The 13,420-nt window shown below is 42.9% G+C and overlaps 1 protein-coding gene across 9 annotated transcripts in view; it reads right to left on the bottom strand.

The window, feature by feature from the left end:
* The window catches only part of ANKIB1 (ankyrin repeat and IBR domain containing 1), a 199,056-nt gene that overhangs the window by 46,423 nt on the left and 139,213 nt on the right, over positions 1–13,420 (bottom strand). For all 9 annotated transcript variants that reach the window (XM_030550545.1, XM_030550547.1, XM_030550544.1 and 6 more), the window contains 3 exons: positions 12,138–12,226; positions 7,498–7,642; positions 5,709–5,875 (listed from right to left, as the gene is read on the bottom strand). In XM_030550545.1, the coding sequence (XP_030406405.1) occupies positions 5,709–5,875; positions 7,498–7,642; positions 12,138–12,226 (401 nt within the window). The remainder of the gene's footprint in view (positions 1–5,708; positions 5,876–7,497; positions 7,643–12,137; positions 12,227–13,420) is intronic.

Here is a 13,420-nt window from a genome sequence, read left to right as displayed (position 1 = left end):
ATGCAATGTCATTAGCTGAATGAATACTCATGATATCCCTTGTCCTCATCACAACAGGGAACATGTGAACAAGAAAAGCTTAAAGAAAGCTACAAAAAAGAAAAGAACCTTCTGAGCCACCCTCTTCTACCTGTATAATTGAAATAAGGCTAGGGTCAATGTGAGCCATAGGATGAAATCCTGGCCCCGTTGACTTCACTGGGGCTACATTTCACCCATAATAACTGTTCTTAGATAATTTTATATGTATGCAGAGAAAACAAAATTAGCAGAAAGGCAACTAAGAAGAGAATGGCCCCCTTACCTAAAGGCTGATTAATTCACCCTACACAACAAACAAAGGAACAAAGACAGGCACACTGGCTTCTCCGTGAATTGTGAACTTTTGAACAGACTCACTTCAAATCCTAAATTTGGAATATCTGCAGAGACTTTGAACAACTCTATAAAGAGAATGAACCAGGAATTACAGAAATAAAGGTAGAAATACAAATTGTCAACAAAGCCTGAATTTTGGTGTACGTTTTGAAGGGCAAACAGCCTAAAAAGGAAGAAAGGGGAAAACCCAAATTACTACAGCTGCATCTCCCTGAGAGATAATGTTAGGTATTCTTCTAGAGATTGGATTAAGGGTGGGAGCACGGAAATCCTGAACCTTCTTTGTTGCAAGGAACACCTTTGCTGACCACCAATAAACCTGTTCAAGTTAAGAGACTGAAAACCATTTTATTTTCTAAAAATGGATAACTACTTAAGGTGCATTATTGGTCAACCTTGTCCCAATTTCTATGACACTACTAAGTAGATTAGAATATCAGCTATATTGCTTATATCCATTCCATTCTAGGTGTGCACACACCCACGTGCGTGGCCATCGGAGATTTTTGCCTTAGTGGTATTTGTAAGGTCAGCAGTGACACTTCTTTGAGTGCAACATCCATACACCGCTATATCAGGCGCTGCCGACCCTATGCTCTCTCAGTTCCTTCTTGCCAGCAACTCCAACCCTATGCTCTCTCAGTTCCTTCTTGCAAGCAACTCCAGGCAGGAGGGCGGGTAATAGAAGGGACATGAGCAACATAATCTCGAACAGTTATGAAAGGTAGGTAACTACTTTTTCTTTGCGTGCTTGCTCACGTCGATTCCATTCTAGGTGATTCACAAGCAGTGCAGATGGAGGTGGGCTTGGAGTTTGCGGTCTTCCAGCACTGCCCTGCTGAAGCTAGCATCGTTCTGGGCCTGCTGGGTCAGCACATAATGGGCCATAAATGTTTGAACAGATGACCAGGTAGCAGCTCCACAGATCTCTTGGATCAGCACCTGAGTCAAGAAGGCCGCTAAGGACGCTTGTGCTCTGAGTGCACTTTGACTATCGCCGGTGGAGGCACATTTCCAGCTCATAGCAGTATCGAATGCAGACTGTGATCCAGGATGAAATCCTCTGAGCAGACACTGGGCGACTTTTTCATCCTGTCTGCCACTGCAACAAACAGTTGCATTTACTTACGGAAAGACCGTGTCCTGTTGATATAGAAGGCCAGTGCACTCCAGACATCCAAGGTGCGTAACCTGCGCTCCTCTTTGGAATTGTGAGGCTTTGGAAAGAAGACCGTTAAGAGAATATCCTGGTATGAAACTGGGAGACTACCTTGGGCAGGAATGCCAGGTACGGCCATAACTGGACCTTAACCTTGTAGAACACCATATAGAGTGGTTCTGACTAAGTGCTCTGATCTCAGACACATTGCGGGGGGACATAACCACCACCAGGAATGCCACCTTCCAGGAGAGAAGGAGACGAGAGTAGGAATCCAGAGGTTCAAAGGGAGGCCCCACGAGCCTTGACAGCATAAGATTCAAATCCCCAGGAGGGATTGGATCCCAGATGTAAGAGTAAAAATGCTGCAGACCTTTCAGGAACTGGGCTGTCATGTCATAAGCGAAGAACGACCTGCCTTGGAAGGGAGAGTGGAAAGCTGAAATTACAGCCAGGCGGACCCTGACTGAAGACAGCGACAAGCCCTGGAGCTTGAGGTGCAGCAAAATCAACTGCAGGGAGGCCTGCTCAGCACGTGAATCTTTTCCACTTTGCCCAATAGGTTGCTCTGGTGGGCAGCAGAAAGCAAAACCTGTTTCACCTGAGCCAAGCATTCCTGCTTGTCCCCGTTTAGACATGCAGCAGCCATGCTGTCAAAGGCAGTGCCTCTAGGTTCGGGTGCAGGAGACTGCCATGGTTCTGGGACAGCAGGTCCGGCCACAGAGGGAGCTACAGCAGCTTGGCTACCAAAAGGACCAGCAACATGCCGAACCAGTGCTGGCGAAGCCACTCGGGAGCTATCAGGATGACTCTTGCCCTGTCCCGTTTGATCTTCACGAGGACTCTGTGGATCAATGGCACTGGTGGGAAGGCATACATCAGGGCTCCCAACCACGGAAACAGAAAGGCATCTGACAGGGAATCCTGATTCATCCCCTGGAGCGAACAGAACACGTAGCATTTTCTGTTGGGAGGCGAACAAGTCCACCAGGGGAGTCCCCCACTTCCAGAAGATTATACTGGCTACCTCTGGATGGAACGACCACTTGTGATGAGACAAGGCGATCCGCTAGTACATTCTTGGTGCTGGGCAGGTGTGTGGCTACCAGATGAATGACATACTGCACAAAAGTGCCAAAGGTTCAGAGCTTCTTGGCAAAGGGCCACTGACCTCGCTCTACCGTATCTGTTAATGTAATACATTGTGGTGGTATTGTCCGTAAGGACCTGCATCACCGTGCCCTTCAGGTGGGGCAAGAAGGTCTGCCAGGCCTCCGAAATGCTCAGAGCTCCCTGACGTTGATGTGGAGAACCAGATCGTCCCACAACTAGAGGCCCTGGGTGCTCAGCTCACTGAGGTGGGCTCCCAAACACATTGGAAACCAGGGTTAGTGATGGGGATAGGGTTCCGAAGGGGACTCCCTGAAACACCAGCCTGGTGTCCAACCACCAGTACAGGGATGACAGGATGTGATAAAATACCCTAATCACCTGGTCTAGCTCGTGTCTGTTGGGGGTGTAAACCAACGACAGCCACGCTTGCAGAGACTGGAGGTGGAGCCGTGCACGACTGACCACATGTGTACAGGTGGCCATGTGGCCCAGCAACTGCAGGGAGGTGAGAGCCGTGGTGAGTGTGCAGTTCCTCACATGGGAGATCATAGAATCATAGAATATCAGGGTTGGAAGGGACCTCAGGAGGTCATCTAGTCCAAGCTCCTGCTCAAAGCAGGACCAATTCCCAACTAAATCATCCCAGCCAGGGATTTTTGTCAAGTTTGACCTGGCCTGAAAACGCGCCTCTGGGAGGAAGGCACTGGCTCGTGTGGAGTTGAGAACCGCCCCTATGAACTCTATGCATTGGACTGGTTTTAATGTGGTTTTCTGCTTTTGGGATTAGGAAGTAGCAGGAATAGAACCCCTTTCCCTGTATGTCCCGAATTGGGGAGCTCATGCTTGGCAACCTCCTAGGCTGAGGTCTAACAGGAAGGCCTAAGCAGGTACCGGGGCTGCAGGGGAAAGCAGCAGGTCCAACCCCCTAGCCAGGGGCAACTGCAGTTGCTCCTGAATAAAGGAGCTAGATGAGGACTAGCAGTGGGTCACTGAGGTGAGGTGGGCTCAAGGGAGTGGGTTCCCTGGGTGAGGTGCAGCACCCCAAAGTAAGGGACACCAGAGTCCGGGAGGGACGTAGGGCTTACACAGAGTGGAGATAAAGGGACTGCAGAAAAGCAGATAACAGAGGGTGAGATACTGGACTATAGAGGGTCCAGGGCTGAGAAAACTAATTCCCAGGACAACCAGCAGGAGGCGCCATGGTGGCGAGTCAGCGCTCTGCTACAGAGTCATTGTGGACAGTTCTCTGAAAACATCCACTCAATGTGCAGAGGCAGTCAAAAAAGCTAACAATGTTAGGAACCATTTGGAAAGGGATAGATAATAAGACAGTACATATCTTAATGCCACTATATAAAGCCTTGATATGCCTACACTTTGAATATGGCATGCAGTTCTGGTCACCGCATCTCAAAGATATATTAGAATTTGAAAAGGTACAGAGATGGGCAACAAAAATGATTAGGGGTATGGAACAGCTTGGAAGAGAGACGACTAAGGGGGAATACAATAGAGGTCTATGAAATCATGAATGGTGTGGAGAAAGTGAGTAAAAAGTGTTATTTACCCCTTCATGTAACACAAGAACTAGGGGCCATCCACTGAAATTAATAGGCAGCAGTTTAAAACAAATGTAAGGAGTACTACTTTATGCAATGCACAGTCAACCTATTGAACTTGTCGCCAGAGGATGTTGTGAAGGCCAAAAGTATAACTGGGTTAAAAAAAAATAATTGATATGTTCATGGAGGATAGGTCCACCAATGGCTATTAGCCAAGATGGTCAGGGATGCTGGGACTGAATGACAGGGGATGGATCACTCAATAATTGCCCTGTTCTGTTCATTCACTCTAAAGCGTCTGGGAATTGGTCACTGTCAGAAGACAGGATACTGGGCTAGATGGCCATTGGATTGACCCAATATGGTTGTTCTTATGTTTTTAATAATTTATATATTCTGGGCATTGGCAAGAATTTTTGAACAGGGAAACATATATATTTTCATACATACATGGGCTGAATATTAATGTGTGTACAGTGTGGGCCAAATTATCCATTCCTCCTTTTCTGCTGTAGGCATAACACCAAAAGTAAGAAGGATTCCACTTACCAAAACCCTTTTGAACTTTGGAACTCAAAAAGTCCTCCTCCCTGAACCTTGATTACTCACAAATCCTAGCAAAACATACGCCAAATCTTAAACTAACTGCAAATATAAAAAACAATTCTTCCTCCATCTCCCCAGTCTACACTATTGTGTGTGTGTATGTTCTTAATAATTTATATATTCTGGGCATTGATAAGAATTTTGAATAGGGAAACTTGGCTGTATATTTGAGTAATTGTGTCCTAGCAAATTTCACATGAAAAGCCTCCTCCACAAAATCACTTAAGAATTAGCCTTACTGAGAGCCATACATAGTACAGAATGTGACTCCCTCAGATTAAATAAAACCCCAGGATTCTAAAAAAGCATGACCTAGTGGTTATCTGGAATATAATTGTGAACATGTCAACATCTATTCTGATTATACTGCAAATCTCTAAACCTAGAGCTCCATGCAGCTATTTTGTGTCCAGCACAGCTATTAATATATTGATGTAGACAAAGTTATACCCTTTGCCACCCTAAAGGATACACACACACTAGTGTACATCAGAGAGATGGAGGAAGAATTGTTTTTTATACTTGCAGTTAGTTTAAGATTTGGCATATGTTTTGATAGGATTTGTGAATAATCAAAGTTCAGGAAGGAGGAATTTTTGAGTTCCAAAGTTCAAAAAGGTTTTGGTAAGTGGAATCCTCCTTACTTTTAGAGTTATGCCTACTGCAGAAGAGGAGGAATGGATACTCTGGCCCACACTGTACACACATTAGTATTCAGCCCATGTATGTATGAAAATATATTCATGTCAAACTATACACCGTATCAACAACCTACAGAGTTTCTTGTAGGCTTCTGCAGCATGGCAGCTGGCTCGAGATTTCTCTTGACCTCTAGACTGGCAGCAGCTGTGATAGTTTTATATAGTCATGTACAAATTTCTAATACAAACCAGCAGAAGAGATGCCCTTTTCCACAATCCACAGCAGGGGCTCTTAGCAATGGGAAGTTAAGTGTGTCTGAACCAGTTGTATTTGACCCTTGTCTTGTCAGCTTGACTGCTCTTTCACAGGCTCGTATAGGACACCACTTAATAGCAGGATTATTTTCAACAAAGGCCTGAAAAGAAGAAAAAAGAGAAGAAAATTACTTAACATTTGGGAATAGACCCTCATCATGGATATGAACTGTAACCTTTGATCACAATCTGCCTCTGAAGGAGCAAAGCCAAAGAGCATAAGATAGTCTTGTAATTAAGCCGGTATGGTATTTTAAAAATAGTTATAAAAAGAGAATTATTTAATCACTAGCTCAAAAATTTTATTTCTTCCCTATAGCAATACTTAAGATTCACACTAAGACCTGAACAGCTACACCTCATGCAAAATGCTTAATGCGTACAAGTCTCTTCTTTTGTGAAAAGATTTAGGGTTTGGCCACACATGAAAGTTAATTCAGAAAAAGACAGGGTATAAATTTAAAATGGATTAACTGTTCCTGATTATCTCAACGTATGGACACACTTATTGTGGAATAATAGTACCTTATTCCAAATTTAAGCATGTTCACCCAGGGAGTTAATCAAGAATTGCTATTTTGGAATAATTTGCCATGTAGACACTCTCTCACTGCAAATAATCCATTATTTTTACAGACGTATTTAATACATAACCTCTGAAATTTTACAGTGCATAACTGTACTGGTGATTAAGAAATAAAACCTATGTTCTCTATCACCAATCTCAATATTATCAACTGCAATAAACGTTTAAAGAATCAGAATAGAGAACATAGAAATGTGCCTCAATTTTTTTCTGTCAGTGTAGAGTGTTTTTCCTTTTATTAATTATCTAAAATAAATTATGTGGAAGAAAAGAAACCTCTGGCTGCTCCCTTTCAAAACTGTGCTGACTTGCACGTCACTCAGAAGGTGAGGCTATGAAGGACACCGGATCAACTCTGGGTATCAGATCCCCACTTTGATGTATAAGATTTTATGATCTCATGCAAAGTGACTTGCAAGATATCTAAGTCAGTCCTTGTACTAAACATTTCTCTCCCCTCCCCACCCAGGGAATAAGTTAACAAGTTATTTTAAGGATCCACACTACAGGCCAATAACCTGCATAGTTAATTAAAAGATTACTTTTTAAAGATACATTCTGTAGCAATGGAGAAAATAAAATCTAGTATTAACCAAATCAAGATTTTCCACCGTCTTTTCCTGTCTGGAATCTTCTGAAAGTATGGGCTAGAGCAAAACTCTAGTGATGTCAATAGAAGGTACTGTACTCAGGTACAGTAGAAATTTCCCAGAAACCCTGAATGGAAATAGTAACTCATTTATCAAAATATTTGTCAGAAACTAATTTAAAAACATTTTTTTAAGATATGCCAACAAAATATTCTTGGCAGTTTAAAATCTAGGTGTTGCCTGTTCTGGACATTAATTTCAAACTATTTTTACAAATACTGAGAAATATTATTAAATTGCCCAGCACAGAAGTGTATTTTCTGTGCTTGAGGAAGAAATGTAATTATTCCTTTTTTAAAAATGTCCTCAACAGCATGCCAACTCCTTCATTACCGTAAGTAAGTTACATACAGTTCAGATCTACAGTATTAATTTATTAAACTCTACTTAAAAAAGGTACAGTCATATTTCACACAGAAGTTGCATTGTAATTGGAATAAGAAAGTCAGATACACTCTAGTCACACAGGAACAGCTTGACAGTTTACCTTAATGTCAAACAGTAGGTATCTTTTGTCCATCTCCCTGGAAACCACGCTTTCTATGATCTCTACAGGAACAAGCTGGAAGCAATCATACGCTGGGCAAAAAATGTTGTGAGCCTCACCCTCCTGAATTTTCAGATTCAAAAACCTGCCAGAATTGTGTCAGACAGAATTTGATGATAAAAAATAAATAAGTCAAGAAATTGATGAAAATTCATTGTCCTTATACTAACTTACTAAAATATACACTTTCATTTACATCTCTTTTTAAAACAAGAAATATGAATTGTCCCTTGGTTTTTACACTCAACAAGTAGCTCAGATTTGAGGAGGCATTTGGTGAAAAAAAGAGTCCACAAGTGAACAACTGAAAAAAGTACTTGAATGTATGTATGTATGTTTGGTTTACATCTCCCATTAGTAAGTGCCCGCCTCTGTACAATATTTAATAAAACTGAGCAAAATTTCTTCATTAAATCCCCAAAAGATGTATATAGTAGTACTTAATGTATGCACAAATTAGTCTGACAAGTAATTAGGTTTCGCAATAAATAGCAATCCTTGTTCTTGTCAAAATACAGTTTGAAACATGTAAGAGCTTGATCTGAACAAATTGACAGTTAGCTAGACTAAATCAACTAAGTCTTTGGAATGGCTACCTGATCCCATCAGCTATTAACTAGTACTTGAAATGAATCTCTACTTGTGGGATCATAAAAAAGATAGTCAAACTTAGGCTATACTTCAGATCCTCCTGTAACAATACAGACACACACACAAACAAAATGTTCCCCCACGAGTAGAAATTTAAAGAAACCCCTATGAAAACCCAGTTCCTGTTTCTCTGCCCCGCCCCAACCCCAGAGTCCAGCTGGGGGGCCAGACACCCACAGGCCCTCTCCTCATAGTCCTGCCTTGGGGTGTCCCCTGCCCAGAAACCCACACCCTTTCCTCCCCCAGAGCCAAGCCATGGGGCGCACCCCTGCCCAGACATCCATACCCTCTCTTCCCCCCCTCGAGCCCAGCTGCAGGCCCCCTCCCCCACCCCTCCAGAGCCCAGGGATCCAGAGGGAGAAACTGGGTCCTGGACTTGTATGGAGTTTCCTGCATGGTGCCTCCTTCCCTCAGGTCATGCCAGGAACTGTAGCAGCTGGGAACCCTCCAACTCCTTCCCCCACCCCTTCTCCCTGGCAGTGTTTTTTATTTGAGAGTTGGGATGCTAGGGTTTGCTGGGTCCAGCAGCCTCTAGTGGTGGCCTGCAGCTCTGCAGCCCATTTCTGCATGGGAAAAAGGAAATTCTGCTCAAATTCTGCATTGCGCAGTGGTGCAGGATCCTCTCAGGAGTAGCATATTCTCAGTGCCCATCAAAACTCTACACCTGCACGGGCATTCGCAAATTGCCATGAAGCTTTTATGCAGCCTATTGACACACATCACAGTGCATCACAAGGCTCAGTGAGAGGCAAACAAAGGTGATGACGGAATCCTTAGGCAAAGATAAATATTTGCCAAGGTTTTGCCAGTTTGTCTGGAGTCAGCAAAGTGGTCCAGTATAGTTTGAGCTTACTATCGCACATTTGTAAAGCTTATCCTTTTCCTAGCGAGGACAAGGCCTAAATATCTCCCCTCTCCCCCGCTGTTGTTGCGGACTTTCCCCTCTGTCTTCCACATGCTCACAAAGGATGCAGTCCTATGATCCCTAGCCAGTTGGGGTATCACTCAAAGTAGGTTGAGCAAATGTTCTGTGGGAGACATTACCAGTTTTCAGAGGTTTAAGTGTGTCTTAACATAGCTCTTTATTTCTGATGTTCAAAAATTTAGGTTTAGCTACTCTTCACATTCTGAAAGGATATGAGGTAGTGCTAGGCAACCATCACTCTGTGTTAACTAGGTATTTTTGTCAGTCTATTTCCCCCTCCTTTTTGAAGCGCACCAGTAGGTCGGTAGGAGGGGGCTTCCTGCGCATGCTTTCACCACTTAGGATACCATCTATACTGTGATACAAGACTCAGGTTCATGGGGCTCAGGCCATGAATGAATAAATAAGGGAAGAAAGTTTGGGGTAGTTGGACTCTTCAGGGACTCTCCCTCTGGACACATCCTATGGTCCCACCGGCAGACAGAAGATTGGCCATAAGAAGACTGATGCTGTGCCACTTGAGAGCCACACCCAACTTCGGTAATTGTTGAGGGTTGGGGGTGTTTTACTAATCTGTTGCGGATGTGTGCAAGTGCTTGAGACTAAGTAAAGTATAGCTTTAAGTGAGAGCACTCTTGTGTTGTTCTGTTTGTGCCAGCCATCTATCAGTTGAAGAGCGTGTCTCCCTTGATTTATTTCCTGACACCACCTTGCACAGAGTAAAGATATCAAGAGGTTTGGGTTGAAAGAACCCTGGGTAACACCAGTAGGGCTGGAGGGGCCCTGGAAGGAGACAAAGTGCTGGTGGGAGGGCTGCATGGAACAATTCTTCCAGTGGGGGGCAGCAATGAGGAGAGGAGGAGAGTCCCAAAGTCCCAAGCATAGTGGAAAGGAGCTCTGCACACCTGTCTGCAGCTCTGGAGGCTCAGAGAGGTGTGAAGTGGCCCATTCATCTTAATAGGATGTCTAAAATGAATGAGAACACCTCCTGGAGATGAACAGAGCATTCAGCAATAGGTCTGAGATGTGTGAACTTCCCCATTGAACTTTTTAGAAGTTCTTTCCTGCCAATCTCAGCTATATGTGCCTCGGGCACGCACAGCATGCCTGTTCCCAGCTTCCAGTATAGATCTTGTCTGCCAGGCCTAGGAGTACTTTAAAGGAGCTCAATGAGCCCCTCCCAGCTCAGAACTGATCCATCCTGGCTGCGACTCTTGTGCCAGCCTCCCCAATACCATTTTCAATGTGACATCTAGTCTCGCCCATCAATAGAGCCTCATATCATCATACTGGGCCTCATATCCTGGACACAGTTTTGCCTGCCTAACTGTCCTAGAGTGGGATTTGGGCAGATGGCATTGAGGGAGACTTGTGGGGTGCTGACCATCTTCAAAATTGAACATACCAGTCACACTTCCAAAATGAGCCCCGGACACCAAGCAAATGGCAAGTTGGTAACACTAAGTGTGCACAGTACACAAAAGTCTCCCTAGGAGAGCAAACAAACTGATGGTCCATGGTCAAGATGCAGTGCTTGTTTCCTCAAGACACCATGTAACTATCATTGCTCAATGATTGTTCCTCACAAAGGAGTTTCTGAGGAAGACTGAACAGATGCAAACTCTCTATAACCAGAACTAATACTGGTTTTGCATACAGCTTTTAGCTGGGTTGTATATGATGAAACCCCTTACCCAAATGAAACCAGACGTGCACCACTAACGCTATCCTGGCCTTGATGAGGTACAGATTTTTTCAAAACAGTCGGAATATGCATGTGAATTTTGAAGCAATTTGAATTATCAGCTCTTAAACAGAAAGCTCTGCCCTCAGCCAAACTACCATAAGGACCCCCTTTGCAGCTCCTAACCACAAGCAGAATGCAGGCAGAGAGTAATCTCAGAAGTCTGTTGAGGGTAGGACTTGAACTCTCAGTACCAAGGTGGTGTTTGGGTTTAGCAGCTCCAGCATGTTGTATGAGCTACCAAGCGACCTGATGTCAGCTATGCCTAACCACAGAGCATATATGAATACATGCACAAATTACTGTCTGTACCCTATCACCCAAGTGAAAGGCAGTTTGTAGAGCTAATGATAGCCTCTATCTACTATCTTTAAAAATATTGCTTCCCCAAAGTGATAGTGGATGCCTGACATTAGCTGAGTTGTAACTGACCAGTGATATTAGTTTGGGGTCAATAAACAACATATTTTAGCCATGTGTATGCAAAAAAGAAAAAAGAACTCAATTTTACTGACGAGGTCTTTGGGGGTGGGGGAAAGATGACACTGTATCCCCAAAACCCCTTGATCAAATAACTCCAGATTTGCAGTACTAGCCCTACTCAGAGCTTGATACAGCATACAATTACAATACAATAGGAACATGAATGATTTTTTCTACATGCTCTAAAATCCACATTTTAAACAGTAACTCATATTTAAGGTTGTGACGGGCTTAATGCTCTTACATAATACCACAACAACAGATGCATTGGAATTACGCCTTATCTACACTAGACAAGTTGCATCACTTTAAATTTACCAGTATAATTAAAGCAGTACAACCCTCCCTACTGCGGATGCAGTGATAGTGGTATACAGTCATCTTTATACCAGTATTGCTGCATCCACACTTGGGCTTTTACAAGTCTATTTCTGTAAAACTCACACTCCTAACCAAAGTAGTTATACTTGTAAAACTTTTAAGTGTAGATCAGTTCTCAGACAGTTAGGCCCCAACTCAACAAAGCACTAAACAACATGCTTAAATCCATCCCTATTCAGTCATGCACTTAAGCTTGTATCAGGGCCAAAGCCATCGCTATGTACCCATCAGCCAGTTAATGGCCAATAAGAAAAATACATATGAAAGTATTCCATATGGTTCAGAACAGCTATCGCTCAACATCTGACAATGGCTATTTATTGGTTGTGATCCCACCCCCTCTTTAAAATGGAAAACCTAATCATTTTTAAAAAAATGCTAAATGCATATACTCACGCCTCCCAGCATGATCTGCAAAACTCATGTCCACAAGGCATATCTACTGGGTCTTCAAACACAGAAATATTACACATACAAATGTTGCACTGAAGATAAAGAAAAAAATATAGATGAAGGGAAGAAAAACAAACTCTTGTGTGCCATGTGCAGATCTCATGAGAAGTACATAATAAAAATATAAAACCAAATTACTGTAAGAAAACAGTACAAAGTAGGGAAAAATCTTTTACGAATGTATCAAGGAGAAAGTGTTGCTTTATGTTTGAAAAACTGAAAATGGAAAGGTGCATGTCTTTGTTTCCACAGACCTCCCACAAACATTTAGTAAATATTTTAGGAACCTGTGCAACAAATTTTTTTTACTGCCTTCTGGGATCTCCTCCACCTCCAGCCTTTAAGATGTTGAGCACTCTTAGCTCCCAATAAAGACGACAGTGCTCCAGTAAAGTCACTGACTTCAATAGCAGCAGAAGGACTTGGTAGATTAGTTCAGTTGTATGTCAACGGAGGTATTCTGCCCTGCAAAGAATCAGGCCCAAGGCAGGGTGGAGCAATTTAAATAATTGATTTAAAGTTATGATTTTAATCACTAGATCTAAAAAAACCAGGCTGAGGTTTGTAAAACTGATTTGAAAATTTGTACTTTGCATCTTTAGATCAAAATGTGTAATGAGCTAAATCAGGCCTGCACAACATGGTCACTGTGCGGCCCACGGCAGGGAATCAAAGGGCTCTGGGTTGCCCGCAGCCACGGGGAGCCCAGAGCCCTTTAAATCCCAGCCGCAGCCGGGATTCAAAAGGCTCTGAGCTGCCCGCAGCTGCGGGGGAGCCCAGAGCTCTTTAAATCTCAGCCGTGGCCGGGATTCAAAAGGCTCTGGGCTTTTTGTGCATAGATGAGAATTTTAAGTGAGAAACGTCTTAATAGAAAAAAATCTCTACATAAAATCTGAAATTCCAACAACAATCGTACTTGTTTCTTTAGATTACTAAAAGATCAATTTTAACAACTGAAGACTGTAAAACAAAGTAAACTAGCTATATATAATCTATACACACACAGACACACAATTTAAATCCAGATACAAAACTAATACCACAGATATTAAACTACGTCCACCATCATATTTCATAGTGGGCCTTATCTTGCATTCCCATCACAAGCCCCCAATACTAAGAAAAGGAAATATACAATATAACATACATTTGTCACTTCATTTCACATGCAGTTATATTCCAGGAAAAGTATTGCAGCAGATATAAAAAAGGATAAACTATAATGC

This window comes from Gopherus evgoodei, chromosome 2 (assembly GCF_007399415.2).
Source record: "Gopherus evgoodei ecotype Sinaloan lineage chromosome 2, rGopEvg1_v1.p, whole genome shotgun sequence".
NCBI classification, from domain to species: domain Eukaryota; kingdom Metazoa; phylum Chordata; order Testudines; family Testudinidae; genus Gopherus; species Gopherus evgoodei.
Note: the sequence above shows the minus strand (reverse complement) of the source record. Positions and strands in the feature narration are given on the sequence as shown.